Source organism: Excalfactoria chinensis, chromosome Z (assembly GCF_039878825.1).
Source record: "Excalfactoria chinensis isolate bCotChi1 chromosome Z, bCotChi1.hap2, whole genome shotgun sequence".
Classification (NCBI taxonomy): Eukaryota; Metazoa; Chordata; class Aves; order Galliformes; family Phasianidae; genus Excalfactoria; species Excalfactoria chinensis.
Genome location: NC_092857.1, coordinates 18,838,102 through 18,852,959, shown reverse-complemented (window position 1 = coordinate 18,852,959; position 14,858 = coordinate 18,838,102). Strand labels below are relative to the sequence as shown.

At 37.5% G+C, this 14,858-nt stretch overlaps 1 protein-coding gene across 4 annotated transcripts in view; it reads right to left on the bottom strand.

The window, feature by feature from the left end:
- KIF2A (kinesin family member 2A) overlaps nucleotides 1-14,858 on the bottom strand; it is a 53,029-nt gene that overhangs the window by 26,715 nt on the left and 11,456 nt on the right. For 2 of the 4 annotated variants that reach the window (XM_072359853.1, XM_072359852.1), the window contains exons 2-6: nucleotides 5,088-5,182; nucleotides 3,636-3,755; nucleotides 3,185-3,239; nucleotides 806-928; nucleotides 138-238 (exon numbers count right to left, since the gene is read on the bottom strand). In XM_072359853.1, the coding sequence (XP_072215954.1) occupies nucleotides 138-238; nucleotides 806-928; nucleotides 3,185-3,239; nucleotides 3,636-3,755; nucleotides 5,088-5,182 (494 nt within the window). The remainder of the gene's footprint in view (nucleotides 1-137; nucleotides 239-805; nucleotides 929-3,184; nucleotides 3,240-3,635; nucleotides 3,756-5,087; nucleotides 5,183-14,858) is intronic. The other 2 variants (XM_072359851.1, XM_072359855.1) reach the window with 1 other exon arrangement.

Genomic DNA, 14,858 nt, shown 5'->3' with positions numbered 1-14,858 from the left:
ATATGCACCAAAAAGATGTATCAAATTTGTACATGGGAGAAAAAAACATTTAATTTCAGGATTATCACAGCTCATAAAAATTATGGAAGAATGGGAAAAAAAAAAAAAAAAGTATAATCTAGGCTAAAAATACTCACCTGAGCTCTTTTTTCTCTAAGTTCTTGCTGCTGTAACCTCCTTTTTTCACGTTTCTCTTGCAATTTTTCAACCTCTTTTACACAATTAGATTTTCTACGTGCTTGGAGAAAATGATATAATTTAAAATATTTTCAGTGTGTTGCATGAGTTTAGTAATTGCATTTCAATTACATCAATTAATCAGTACATGTTTATTTATATCTACTACCTTTTCAATTAAATCAGTGTTAGTACAAGATAATTGCAGCAATTCAGTGCCTAAAATTTACCGAATAAATGAATGGAAATGGGACAGTAACTAAAAAAATAATAATAATAAGGACAGTGATCCTTAGAAAACATTTGGACGGGTACATGTGATCTCTTGGTTTGAATGAAAAAAGTGTCTAAGCAAATGTAACACAAAAATTTTAAATAAAAAAATAAAAAAATAAAAACAATTAAAAACACCCACACGTTCATGATGTGAAGACAAAAGATAACAGAAGATAAAAGAAAAACAAATTCCAACTGTGGCAAAATTGAACAATAGTTTAGCTACTGTACTCTGAAAAAGCTTCATAAGGAAGACTACAGACTGTTTGTCCTATATGAACAGCAACATAATCCAAGAGAATCTACATGTAATGTCCAGGACAAAAGAATCCTTGAGATATGGTTTACATACAAGGGGGTCCAAATTCCTTTTTTGCAGCTTGAACTGGAGATATATCTGAAACACTACCATTCTGTTGTGGGGAAGATGACTGTTCAGGAAGCTGAGTGGGCCGCGCACGGGCAGAACCAGTCACTGCAAAAGAAAAGAACAAAGCTGATCCAGACGTTAAATAATAATATATCAATCCAATTTTGAAATATTTTATTATGATAAACAAGACCTCTTTTGAGGTACAGTTTACTGAGAATTGGAGGGAAGTGAGATATACGTACACATACAAATGGAAAGTTTGTTATTAAAGGCAGTCAGAATGCAGATTTTTTTTAATATCCTAATACATACAGAATCATAGAATCATTACGATGAAAAAAATCCTTCCAGATCACCTAGTCCACCTATTCACCAATATTACCCACTAACCCATGTCCCTTAGTGCCACATCTATGCACTTATTTAATTCTTCTAGGGAAGGTGATGTGTAACTATTTTGCCTCATTTCTATCACAATCAAAGAGATATAAAGCTGATCATTTGATTCACCTTTATCTTTCAATCATCTTTTCTCCCCTCTATTTTCACTCATGCTTTTCTGAACCCTTCTTCCAATTCCTACTCAGTTGCTTTTTTTTCCCCCCCTCACACAATGGGAAAATTTTTCTACAATACACCAACACAACAAATTATGAAGTACCTACGCTGCTTGTGCAAATTATTACATACTCTATTACAGAACCAGCACAACAACACGTACATAAAATGAAGAATATACATGGAGATACATGGTCCTTTCGTGATGCAATATTTATATTGCAAGAAAATGGGCCCAAAGTTTCACATTCTTAAGAAATTTAAAAATAGTCTCACCTCACTGAACTAACAGTATCTGAAGGAGTAAAGGGATAGAAGTGAAAGGCAGCCAAGTGCAGCTCAATTTACATGCGGAAGAAATAAACTTTTTTGAGATCTAGTTGAAAGGGGCATGTCTACCTAAATTTCTGCACTGATTCCATATGTGATAAGAATGCTACTTTCTAAAGACACAGTGTTCTCTCTTCCCAGTGAATGTAGTGTGGGTAGTGAGCATGCAAGCCACTCCAGTAGAGTTGAATATTTTGTCTGTTGAAAAGGTGCTTCAAGTGCTTCTGCTTCATCTCGGCAGTTTCTTGAACATGCTAGTAATGAGCTCTGCCAGAAGAGCATGAAATTGAAGGTAACAGTTTTGATTAATAGCTTAGAGATGACATTCCAAAAGCCAACATATTGTAAAACACAGAGAAAATTGTGTAAACAGATTCATAAGGAACAAACAAAAACTCCCAGATCACTTCCAGATACGACAGATCTACTTTACAGCATGAATTTATTCCACCAAAAAAGACAGTATGCCCAGAAAAGTGTAATTATAAAACAAAAGAACTAATCCTTCGATACACTGCACACAGTAAGATGCACAGTACCTACTGAAATGCAAGTTGCAGAGTTTTCCATACCAAACAAGAGCACTCACTACAAATGACAATCTGAATAAATGTGAGGAGAGCCCATCAACTAAATGTCACAAGTTTAGACCATATATTACCTTGAAAATAATAACTGAAAAGCTATTTTCTCCTTATGATAACTCTGACTTGGTTTGCACCCCTGAAGACAAAAGGCAGTAGGAAGAAAGTAGTTTCTACTGTCGACCTGAAAAGAGTCTTAAGTCTTGGAAAGATATGCAAGCCCACTTGAAAAATAAGTTTAAACAAATGAAACTTGAATTAATGATGCCAAATTAATGTTTGGAAGAGTGACCACCATCATCAGATCAAGTAAGTTATGCTTAAAAATGACATGAAAATGAAAAAAAAATAAAAAAAATAGGCAATAACATCTCCTTTCCATATTACAAATTTGTTGTATCTGTACTCATCTAATAAATACTTGACTTCATCTACCCTCCTGTTATATTTTTGTGGGTTTTACAAATTTTTCACTATTAACTGTTAGAAAACTGAGCCAATAACTTGAAAGAATTTTAAGTGTACTACTTGTAGTTATGGAAACAATCAAGCTGAAGCACACTAATGATGTTTTCATTTGAAAACTTTCACGTATCATTTAATGTAGCACAGTTAATGAACTCCAAATTTTTGCACCTTTATTTTATTCACCTTAACTTTCTTGATGCTACATTGTGCTTCAGCTTGCACATAAATATTGTTCATACAGTATCCAATCCTAAATACACACAGAATTAATTCTAGGAACAATGTACCACATCTTCTGTTGTCATATGAGTATATAATGAATTAGAAACACAGAATTATCAAAGAATTTTAGAAAAGCTCCAAGTTAAAATATTTCCACATTCTTTGTTTCTTTTAAATGGAAAGATACAATATTTACCTCTATTATCCCTGGCAGGGACATCGTTCTTAACCGGTGGCACAGTCCGTCGACCCTATAAAGACAGAAATATCTGATATTTGGTCACCTCATAATTTAAAACATAAACTAAAGCCTCACACCTAGGCTTCCAGCATAACATCAGCAGTACAATGCAGAGAGGTGATTACTGTCAATTCCATCTCTGAAGAGCCTAGGATTGAGACTGCTTGAACTATACAAACTGTTTCAAAACAATCTCCTTTTGTATGTTTTCTCCTTGAGCTGTATCTAGCTATAAGTATTAGTTCCTAACACTCTCACTGCCAAACGGGTTCTCAGAAAACCTCTTTCAGCACAGGAAAAAATTGAACATATTTAACAAGTAGATCCACAGACAGAAGTCAAATTATTCAAGCATAACAACAAGTTCACAAGTTCTGTAATACAGTATGAATAGATTTTTACCAACCTTAACAATTTTGTTTACTTTGGCTGATGGAGCAGGTAGCGGTTGTGTCTCTGGGCTGGGTTCAATATCTTCATCAGGTGCAAGATCTGGATTAAGTGAAAATATGCTCTCCAAATCAATCTATTTAAAATAATTAAAAAAAAAAAAAAATTGAGTTCAAGAACAAATTCATATTGTCCATTTTTGTTGTGTTTGAGAATAAACACAACATACCCCATAATATATCCCTAAATAAACAAAAATGCTCCACAACAGGTTTTATCCCACAGTAATCCATAATTCTGTAACAGGAAATGTTTCAGTCCAAATTTGTTTAAAAAATCGGAAGAGTTAGTTGTCATCTTAGTTGAAATGTACAGCTTTTAGAAAATAGATGAATTAATAATGGTGAACAAATATTCAGAATTCAATAGTGTGATAAAATTAAAACAGAAGTATCTGGCATTATTGAAGAAGACTGACAGAGTATTCTATGCTGTACAGTATTTTACAGCATAAAAAATACCTTAGATATTTGAAATTTCCCAGGCAGGGTGAAAGAAACAGACAAATCTCAACTATGCAAAAAATAAAAGGCGCCTTGAAACTATATTAAATATATAACCCTGTTATTTTCTTCAGAGAGTTCTTCATTCAAAACACCATAAAACTTAGAAGAGGAAGCAAGGAGAAGATCTCAAAACTAGCAACCTTCAGATCCATTGAAACTTAGCTTCCTGAAGGCTTTAAATAGTTTTTGTTTCTTGACTGCCATTACTCCAGGCTGGAACCTTCAAAGATCTAATTACTGTATGGATTCTTTATGTCCAGAAGGATGAGCTCAGAAAGCCACAACACATTCTCCTATTTTTTTGTTTTGCATGTTTTCATCAAACTGGTAAAGTGTATTGATTTCTAAGAAGCTTCTTCAAATCTCACTCCAAACAGGCTAAGCAGGTTCAAAACTTCCAGAAAGAAACAACAAAATACAACTGAGACACAGAAAGACGTATTTTCTTAAAGCATGAAGAAGTCTGAAAAATTACTGCCAAAAATAAGTTACATAAATAAACAACATAGCAGTTCAGTCCCTCGATAAAGCAAGCAAATACAATTCTAATCTACTTGTCCCACTATTTTCCTGTCTGAGCTGCAAGTCATTCTCCTTATCTAAAATATCTGATTTTTCCACTTGCAAAAAGGGGTTAACAGTGTCAGCCTTTGTAGCTGGATTCAAAATCAATAAACAGAACTACTTGAAAGCTATGATACTAAGATCAGGAAGTGAAATTTAATACAACAGAAGACGATGTTTGCCCAAAAGCTCCCATTCAAAACAGTCCGTAGCCAAAGCATGATTGAATATATGAAGTTTTGTATTTTATTTTCCTTTCCACTGCAAATTCCAAAGCAACACTCAAGGAGACTACACATTTTTTTAAAACAGCAAGGTTCTAAAATAATTAAGTTTACCTCTTTGCCCTTAGTATCTCCATTTTCAATCCACTCAACAGTTACACTTTCATTATCTTCATTCAGAGATGTTACCATAGCTTGATGAATTCGGCCTAGAAAAGAAACACATGATCACTTATTATCAGGTGAAAAAAACCATGGAATTTAATTGAATCCCAGCATGCTGAGAGGCAGGAAGAAGAGGGTTAAAACAGTAGGGGGAATAAGTAAAAATGATTGCTGGTCACATACTGAAAGTTGGCTTAGATACAATCTACTAGCAGAATGGGACAATGAAAGAATTCTAGGAGCAGAAAACAGTGATGAGTGAACAAAAAGCTGTTTGAAAGCCACACTGCTTAAAATCTTTTCTGTAAGTTTTGTTAAGATTTCCAAGAACACAGCAGAGAATTTACTGTGTTGCACTTCACAAAAGCTTTCTGCCTCCTTTCTAGGCTGATAAAACATTAAATGTCCTGATGCAGCAGTAAATTGCCCTAAGATTATATTCTGACAACCATCCAATCAGCCTGTAATTCAGCTAAAATTAAGTTGCTCGTAACAATAGAAATCCTCGTTTTATAAATGACTGCTAATGTTCCAGCACTATAACTTACACAGTGAAAGATCTCAAGCCAGTAAGACCCCATAAAGAAGAATAAAACCAGTAAGCTTTCAGTTCATAAAGATTCTCCTTCTTAAGCACGTATGTATATTTTTTTAAACTAACTTGAATCATATTTTATACTTTCTTGTAGATACAGTAGCAAGGAGTAATTGCAAAAGCAGAGGAGCTATGCACTGACACAAAGGGATCAAGAGCCAAGTGTCACATTGATTTCACATCCACACTTTGCCCTAAAAACACCAAGAACAGAGCTTACTAAAGAACTAAAGTCCAATGCAGACACTCTTTTGATACCTTCCTTCAACAAGCTACTGCACAAAAAAGCAATCCCTTACTCTGCTGAATTGAAAAGGAAATGCAAATGATACAGTAAAAAACAAGTTCTAATTAATATCTCTCCCCAAAAGAAGAATAAATGCAAAGCACTTCAAGTTTTACACACCCAGCAAGATGCATCTTAAACCTTCCATGAATTCCCTCAAAACTGTACAATTTATTTATGGCTTACAGCCTATGCACCCCTACATCTGGTGAACACTACAGATGCCCTTACTAGGTCACATTCGGTTTGGCTGAAGAATCATACATCTACACAGCCTCCCAGTCAATTACCCAACGCCAATAGCAGCCTGGTAACTTTCACAAAAACAGCTCACACTGCCCACGTTCTCACACTGCAGCAACTTGTGTGCATCCACAGTTCCAACATCATGCCTGCTTGTCACAGCCAAATGATGGTTTTAGCGACCCACTGTCTGTACCCAATCATAAGCCTGCCTCCAGATGCCAAAGAACCATGTGCTACTCCCAAAACAAGCCAAGCTTCCACTGTTAGATATGAAACCCACCTTGGCCCTTAGCTAACTGTCACTGCTTAGGTCTCCTCCACTTTGCATATTCTTGATAAACTGACTATTAATGACTTGGACAGATGTACTATTTACTGGATAAAGAATTGGTTGGGCAGCCAGCCTCAAAGAGCCTTAGTGAACAGAGTTAAATCCAGTGGGCAGCTGGCCACCAGGTATTTCCTAGGGCTCAACAGTATGTCCAATTCCATTTAATATTTTTACCAATGACTCGAAGATGTATTGAGTGAACCCTCAGTAAGTCTACAGACAACACCAAGACTGACAGAAGTTTTCATGTGCTGGTGTGGCAGAAGGAGCTGATTAGGCTGTACCCAGCTACATGGTATTCAACTAGGCTAAAAGCAAGGCACTGTGCTTGGGTCTCAACAGCCCCATGCAGTAATGCAGGCTTGGGAAGAGCAGTTTGAAAGTTGCCCAGAAGAAATCAATATGGGGATGATAGTCGACAGCAAGCTAAATGCAAACCAGCTGAGTGCCAAGGTAGTCAAGAGGGCAATGGTTTCCTAGACTGCATCAGAAATTGCATGGCCAGCAGGTCTAGGGAAGTGGTTGTCCCTCTGTACTCAGCCTGGTGTGACAGAACACACCAGAAGTGCTGTAGCCAGTTTTGGGCCCCTCTCTACAAATAGAATATGGAGGTGCTGGAACTCACTCAGAGAAAAGCAACAAGGCTTCTGAAAGAACTGGAGAACAAAACCTAAGTGTGACAGCTTAGGGAACTGGGGTTGTCTTGTCTGGAGAAAAGGAGCCCACTGCTCTCTACAACCATGAGAAACAAGGCTGCAGCGAGGTGAGTACCAACTGGTAGGAAAGAAACTTCTTTTCTGAAGTGAAATGTAATATCACACAAGGAAGTGATCTCAAGTTGCAACAAAGGAGGCTGAGGTTGTGTACTGTGAAGATTTTCTTCATGGAAAGGTGGCCAAGCACTGGAACAGGCTCCTTAAGGGAACAGCAGAGTCCTCATCCTTGGAGATAGTTAAGAGACCTCTAGACATGGCACTAAGGACACATTTTAGTGAAGGGACCTCATGGGTCAGGTTAACGGTTGAAGGTCTTTGTCAACTTAAACAATTCTTTAGTTCTCCCTTTATTAAAACTCCCAGCCCCCAAATCCACCCATGTTTTCTCCTCCATATATTGTTTCAAAATTCTGGTTTAGCTATCTCAGTCATAATTTGGTAGTCTTTCAAAGTAAGTTTTTTATACACTCCAAGCCTTTTAGGGATCGCTGAGGGACAGAAAGGAAGAAAAAACCCTAAATGGTATCTCAAGTTATCTCACCTAATAGCACAAGTAACAGATTTTAGCACTTCTTTTGTTGTTAAGGCTGTCTAATCATTCACATTCAGGTAAACCTAGGCAAAAAAGAAATACTGCGAGTGTCAGGAAGGTACCAGCAAATCTGTGCAGTCTGATGTAGCATTCAGAGGGATGGACTGAATACAACTCAGACAAAAGCAAAGCTAATGCAGGGATGCATGCAGCAGCTGGCACTCCAGGCAGCAGTGCTTTCACATTTGCAGCACTTACCTCACAGTGAACATTACATTACATAACCACGTCTAAACTCTGCACTTGTACTTGCTCCAAGCACACATGCAAGATTCAGTTCTCCACTTAAGGATGTTGAGTAGTAATTTAGTTAAAAAAAAATAAAAAAATACTTCCCCCCATTGGTTCCTTCCCTCTAGTGTTTGCTAGTTTTTGTCTCTGAACCACACACACGTATATACACATGTATTTAACTATTTATTGAATAAGCACTGATGGTTGTGCTTCTTGAGCAGTGCTCCCATGCATGTCCCAGCACTCACATGCACACTGAAGGCAAGGTTTGGATTCTTACATGGCAACAGTAGTGCTTAAGTTGCTCACAGAAGAGAAGTAAACGGTAACGCACACTGCCATGTTTACACTATGCTCATTCAACACAACAAGCAATATGCATGAAGAACACAGTTTTCACTTTCCTCTGTGCACATCAGCATGGATTTTGAAAAAGCAGGCACATGAACAGGAACTACAGCTTGCCACACACTGACATTCCTCCTTTTTCCTATACCCAAACAACGTGGTGCAAGTACATCCTGCCCTCGGGACCATGTCCTAATTCTGCTGGTGACCATGCAGAAGCAGATTCACTCAGCAAAGAATTCCTGCACTTCTTTGCAAATGCTCTTTGGATGAACACTTCTGTGCACATTTTCTTTTTGCAGCATTCTCAGTCCACTTGTCTGTAAATTTTTCTGCAGCTAGTAAATATCCCTTAGTGGCTTAATTGTCTGCAAGAATACTCTGTTGCAGAACTGTTTTAATGAGTTATCTGATTTGTTAGCAGAATAAAAATACAGCCCACTTTTTTTTCCCCATAGTGCTGCCACTTCTGCTGTTGCTACAAACAGCTTGCTCTGACTGCAACGACACAAAACCTTTTCATCAGCAAAGGAAACAGCAAGACCTAACTGGTTTAAATAAATGTAATTCTGTCTTAAGGCATGACCCACTGTCAAAGGAAAACTGACATGAGAAAGACATAACATTGGTGAAACATATAGTATAAAATAAATATAAAATACTCTAATATCATTATCACTGGGCTGTATAAGTTTAGTTCACAGCTGAAACCTGGGTCAACATTAATCACACAGACATCACATTGCCTGTTCCATGTTTCTTTATTTTTGATGCAGAATGATAATTAAAATCTTTTTTAGAGGTTTAATCTTTGCCATAGCAAGTGAAAAGAGATCAAAGTAGGCTGATGAATGAATGGAAAATACTACATCCTCTCACAAACACCATAAGCCAACATGCCATAACAAAAGAATCACAATAAGTCTTCCATCTCTATGCCAGACTTCATCCTCTCTCTGGCCAAGACAGTCAGGATTGAACTAAAAAAAAAAAATCAAAAACAAACAAACAAAAAAAAAAATTAACAAAAATAAAAGTTATGTCCACCTTCCAAATATTTTTGGCTTAAACAGAAAACATACATACTACAATGTTTAAACTGGCAATGTACTCATAATTTGTTCCTTGAGATTCTTAATATGTTATTAAAAGTTTACATGTTACTGAACTGCCAGAAAGCACATTTACATCTTCACAATTGCCTCTTGCTCTCTGCAAACAGTATTCCATTATATTTTTCTAGTACACAGCTGAATACAGCAGCTGTGAAATTCAGGAATGCAAGAAACCAATTAGGCTGGCATAAACCTCGCCTAGCATATAAAGCAAGACCAAGCTGCAAATGCTAAAAGCATAGGAGCCAAATCAATCTGCAGTGTGTGGCTGATGACAACATCTTACATTTTTGGTGTATTTTCTACAGCTGATTTGAACACATGAAATGTGAACATGTTCATGCAAACATGAATTCATGTTACAATAAACTAAAAAGCACATGGTTACAGAAAGTCTATCTTCACAGACATCTCAAAAACAAAAGAAGAAAGTTCAGGCACAGAGGTGATACACTGATTCTTCACTTAATTTCCAGCTCTACACATGTGTTTGGCAGTTCATGACTTAGATAGGTACACTCCTCACCAGGTAAAAACTGGCTGGATGGCCAGGCCATCCAGAGTAGTGGTGTACTGAGTTAAATCCAGCTGGCAATCAGTCATCACTGGTGTTCCTCAGGAGTCAGTACTGGGCCAACTCTAGTTACTGTCTTTATTGATGATCCGGATGAGACGTTTGAGTACACTCTTAGCAAGTTTGCAGATGACACTGAGCTGGGAGGAAGTGATGTCTGCTTTTGAGGGTAGGAAGGCCCTACAGATAGGTTTGATAACTGGGCTGAGGGCAAGCGTATGAGTTTCAACAAGACTAATTGCCAAGCCCTGCATTTTGGCCACAACAACCCCATGCCTTCCTACAGGCTTGGGGTAGAGTGGCTGCCAAAGTGCAAGGAGGAAAAAGATCTATGGGAGCTCGTCAACACTTGGCTGAATATGAGCCAGCAGCATACCCAGGTTGTTAAGAAGTCCAATGGTATCTTGGCTTGTATCAGAAATAGTGTAATTAGCAGGACCAGGGAAGTAATTGTCACCTTGTACTCAGCACTGGTGTGTCCCTAACTACCGTGTTCAGTTTTGGGTCCCTCACTGCAACAAAGCCACACAGGCTCTGGAGCATGTCCAGAGAAGGGCAGCAAAGCTGTTGAGGGGTCTGGAGCACAGGTCTTATGAGGAATGGCTGAGGGAACTGGAATTGTTTAGTCTGGAGAAGAAGAGGCTTGGGGAGACTTCAATGCTCTCTACAATTATCTGAAGGGAGGTTGTGGTGAGGTGGGAGTTAGATGCTTCCCCCAGATAACTAGTGTTAGGATGAGAGGGAATGGTCTTAAAATTTGCCAAGGTTTAGGTTAGACATGAGGGAAAATTTCTTTTATGAAAGAGTGGTAATGCATTCAAGCAGGCTGCCCAGGGATGTGGTGGAGTCCACCGTACCTGGAAGTGTTCAAGAAAAAGTCAGTTGTGGCACAGAGGGACGTGGTTTATTTTGGGCATGATGGTGATGGGTTGGTAGCTGGATGAGACAGTCCTAGACATCTTCTCCAAATCTTAATGATTCTATGATTAGAATTCACATCACAGACAGAACACTCCCGTAGGACACAGTACACTGCTACTGAATTCAAAACCGTAAGTTACTTGAAAAGGTACTATTTGTATAAATAAGTTGTGTCAGACTGTAAAACCAGAGCATGCAGAAAACTACACTGTAAGTACAAGAGTAAGATAAAACATATAATGAAGCCACAAAATACACATTACAATATCCTCGCTCTTATTACAAGTGGAAAACATCAACTCTCCACTCAGAAGAAGAAGAGCAAGCAAAAAGTAGCAGAAGTAACAAAACACTCGTACTGCAACAGTCACTGATGCAGAAAATAGGCTTAGGTAAATCAAACACTTTAACAAATCCTCACTATAGGTAGCAATACCAAATATTGTTTCGTAGCCAAACACGAAGCAATATTTAGATACCTACCTCTGTGAAAAAACTCAGCATTTTCCATCTGCAAAACTTTCTGAAACTGCCACAACTCTAATGCAGTGATCAATCAGAACACTAAATTCATATCCTTTTCATACTCCTGCTACTTCTTAGAAACTCAAGTTACCAGCTATAAACATGAGCTAGCATTTTCTAAATTACAGGCTACACTAAGGCACTGGTCAGCACATAACTCAAACCATTCTTTGCTCTCTCAAGTAACTCAAGAAATAATACTGGAGAAAGGCCACAGCCTTCCCCACCCTTCCAAATAATCAGGGTGAACTGGCCTAAAATGAAACTGCATTTGTAATTCTTATGCAGAAGTTTAGAAAGCTTTAGAAATCTCAGAGATCTAAAAGTTACAACTACACACTCTCAATCGGGCTACAGAAAGGAAAACTTTCATAATGATTTCTATAAATTTCTCATTCCTCCCTCCCAAAACAGCATCAAGACTTTAAACAGCCTACCACTGTAGAACAATTATTTAAGATTTGTCAGCTCAAAAGTGGGTAATTATTTTTAGCTTGCTGAGGCTATGGTCATGTCAAGGGATCCAATACTCTGTAAAGGAAACTCAGAGCTTATGTTACATCCTCTGTAGCTGCCACTTTATTGAAATACAAATGTGTTACATTAGCTTAGACAGTGATCTGGTCAGCTAAGCAAAGTTTTTTTTATGTGCATCAATAGTAAATGTTACTTCAGGGACTACTGTGGCCAATTGTGAAACAGCCATGATTTTCCTAATCATGTTCAAGAAAGACAAACATGGTGTTACCACACTTACAGGCATCTGGACATATTTCACTGACACTATCTGCCACTTGATACTCAAAAATTAAAATTGCCAAAAATAGAGTTTCTTTCACTCCTTTTTAAAAAGCATATATATCCCAAGTTATATATATATATATATATATATATATATATATATATATATATAATAAAAATACTGTGTTTGTTGTGTGTTTAGACTTGAGGTTACTTATCAAGAAGCAGTGTATACAGCATTAGTGTAGTCCACAAAACTCTCACTTGTGCTGTGGGCTCCAATGCAGAGAATTTTGGTGGAAGGACTGTGCTGCTCTTAGAGGGCTTTGAGAAGAAAAAAATAATTCTTTGCCTAGCAATGCCTGTTGTAATCTTCTAAGAAAAATTCCAAGGAAAAAAATAGAAATCCCAGTTGAGATCTCTCCAGTGATATCAACTGTAGCAGAGTACCTATTAGTTAGGTCAGTGCTTGTCATGTCCCTCTCTGGACTAGATGGTCACTGATCTTACTGACAATTCTCAAGCAAATGATAGAGGGAAAAAAAAAAAAAAAGAAGAAGAAAGAAAAAAAAGAAAAAAAAGAAAAAAAGAAAGACCCACAAAGCTAACATACAACTGAAGTTTAGCTTCAAAATACAAAGAACAAAACACAAGCAACTTTTTGGTCCTCCTTGCATTCAAGATCAATAACTCCTTCCACTCCAACCAACTCAACTACAGTCCTACTTGCTCAGTCTCACTGAGTTTGTTAATTTCTTTCATGACTACACCTCCTCCACGTGCACTTCCAAGAGCTGCATCCTCTAACTGCTGTCTCAACTTTGTATTACTCCAACAGTTCTTTCTTCTTCAATCATTTCACACTGTAATTCACTATTGTTTTTTTCTGCTTCTGTGATGATCTCCAAGATTTTTGTTAACATTTAAAGCAAGTTTGTGGTTTCCCCAGTTAGCAAAACATTGCGTTTTTCACTCCTCTTAAATACAGGTCCATATCAGGTGTGGACTCAACACTCATGCAGATTCATTTCAAAGCACATTGTTTCACATTAGTGAGCTTCTCACATCCTGCTTCTATTTACTTTCAGAAGCTTTCATTGCCAGTGAAATCAATAGCTGTCATGACATTTGCTTCACAAAAGACTGAAAAAGGAAATCACTGTGGTAGGACTTGAAAGCAGCAGCTCCATATTGCTTCCATATGTGTCAGTGTCAGTAGGAGACTAAAGACTTGTTCCTCACACTGCCTGATTCATAAAGAAGCATCACATCACAACAGCTAACAGATGCACTCTTATCTAGATTTTTATCAGGCAGTTATTTCTACTGTACCATGCAGTCAACCTATCACATTTGAAAACAGCCAAGTTTACCATATAACAGCCACAAAAACAAAACATGGAAGGAAGCACCAGTCCAATCATATCTAATGCATATTATCATAATTCCTATATAAAACCCTTTAATAATATGAACACGTTTCACTTTTACGTTATCATGTTGTGTACCTCTGCTGATCATCCCAGAAAGCTGGACTAGCACCCCACTGTCAACATACATGAATATTTTTCAAGATTACATGTGGCCACAGTCATTCTTCCCTAGCTTGAACAAAGACACTTGTACTGGAATAGCATACAAGAAACCTCTATTTGTTTCAATCCAAGTATCTCCTTTTTCAACACTGGCAACTGAGATGAGGTGCAACAGCCGACATACAACTTCACACTAAAACACTCAATGCTAAGTTACAGCAATTCTGAAATTCTATTCACTCCTTTGCCACTTCATACTGATGGCCCACAGTTGTTTGTTGATTAACTAGATCCTGTCATGTACAGTTTATGAACTCCTACTTTATAGTAAATGCATGTTTACTTTGTACCGTTATGTTCTACCCCAGTTTATTTCGTATTTCATATTCTTCCCACATGACGTAAATCTCCATAGAGTTGATACTTTCGTTCAAGCATAGTAATTAAGTTTTCCAAGAACAATGTTACTTTTTGTATTATAACATCTACAGTGGATGGAAATAAACCAGCCAGCCAGTTCCAAATCAGACCCTGGAATGCATACTGCTAAGCAGAAATCACTAGGTGCACCATCTTTCTTAAATACACCACAGCTTTTGTACTAAACTTCCATCTTGATCTGAATTGAAATGCTTGTAGAGGTACGTCCCAGCAGCCTATGCCACATGCCTGAAGGCCCTAGACCTACTTAACGTTTTAATGGTAGTTCACTCTGACCTATACAAAAATAGAGAAAATACTGCACTGTAGCCTCTCACCAAAATGCTTTTAGAAAATGAGCGCATGCCAGTTGTCCTGGGATATTCAAGAAAAGATGGAAGTTTGATGCCTACTAAAACAGAGAATGGATGATTGCTCTTCAGGCAACTGCAGCCAAAATGATACAGTTCAGGTCTCTTCTCAGCCTATGTGTCATAGTTCTGGGGATCCAGAGAAGGGGTCACTTTTCTTTATAATACAG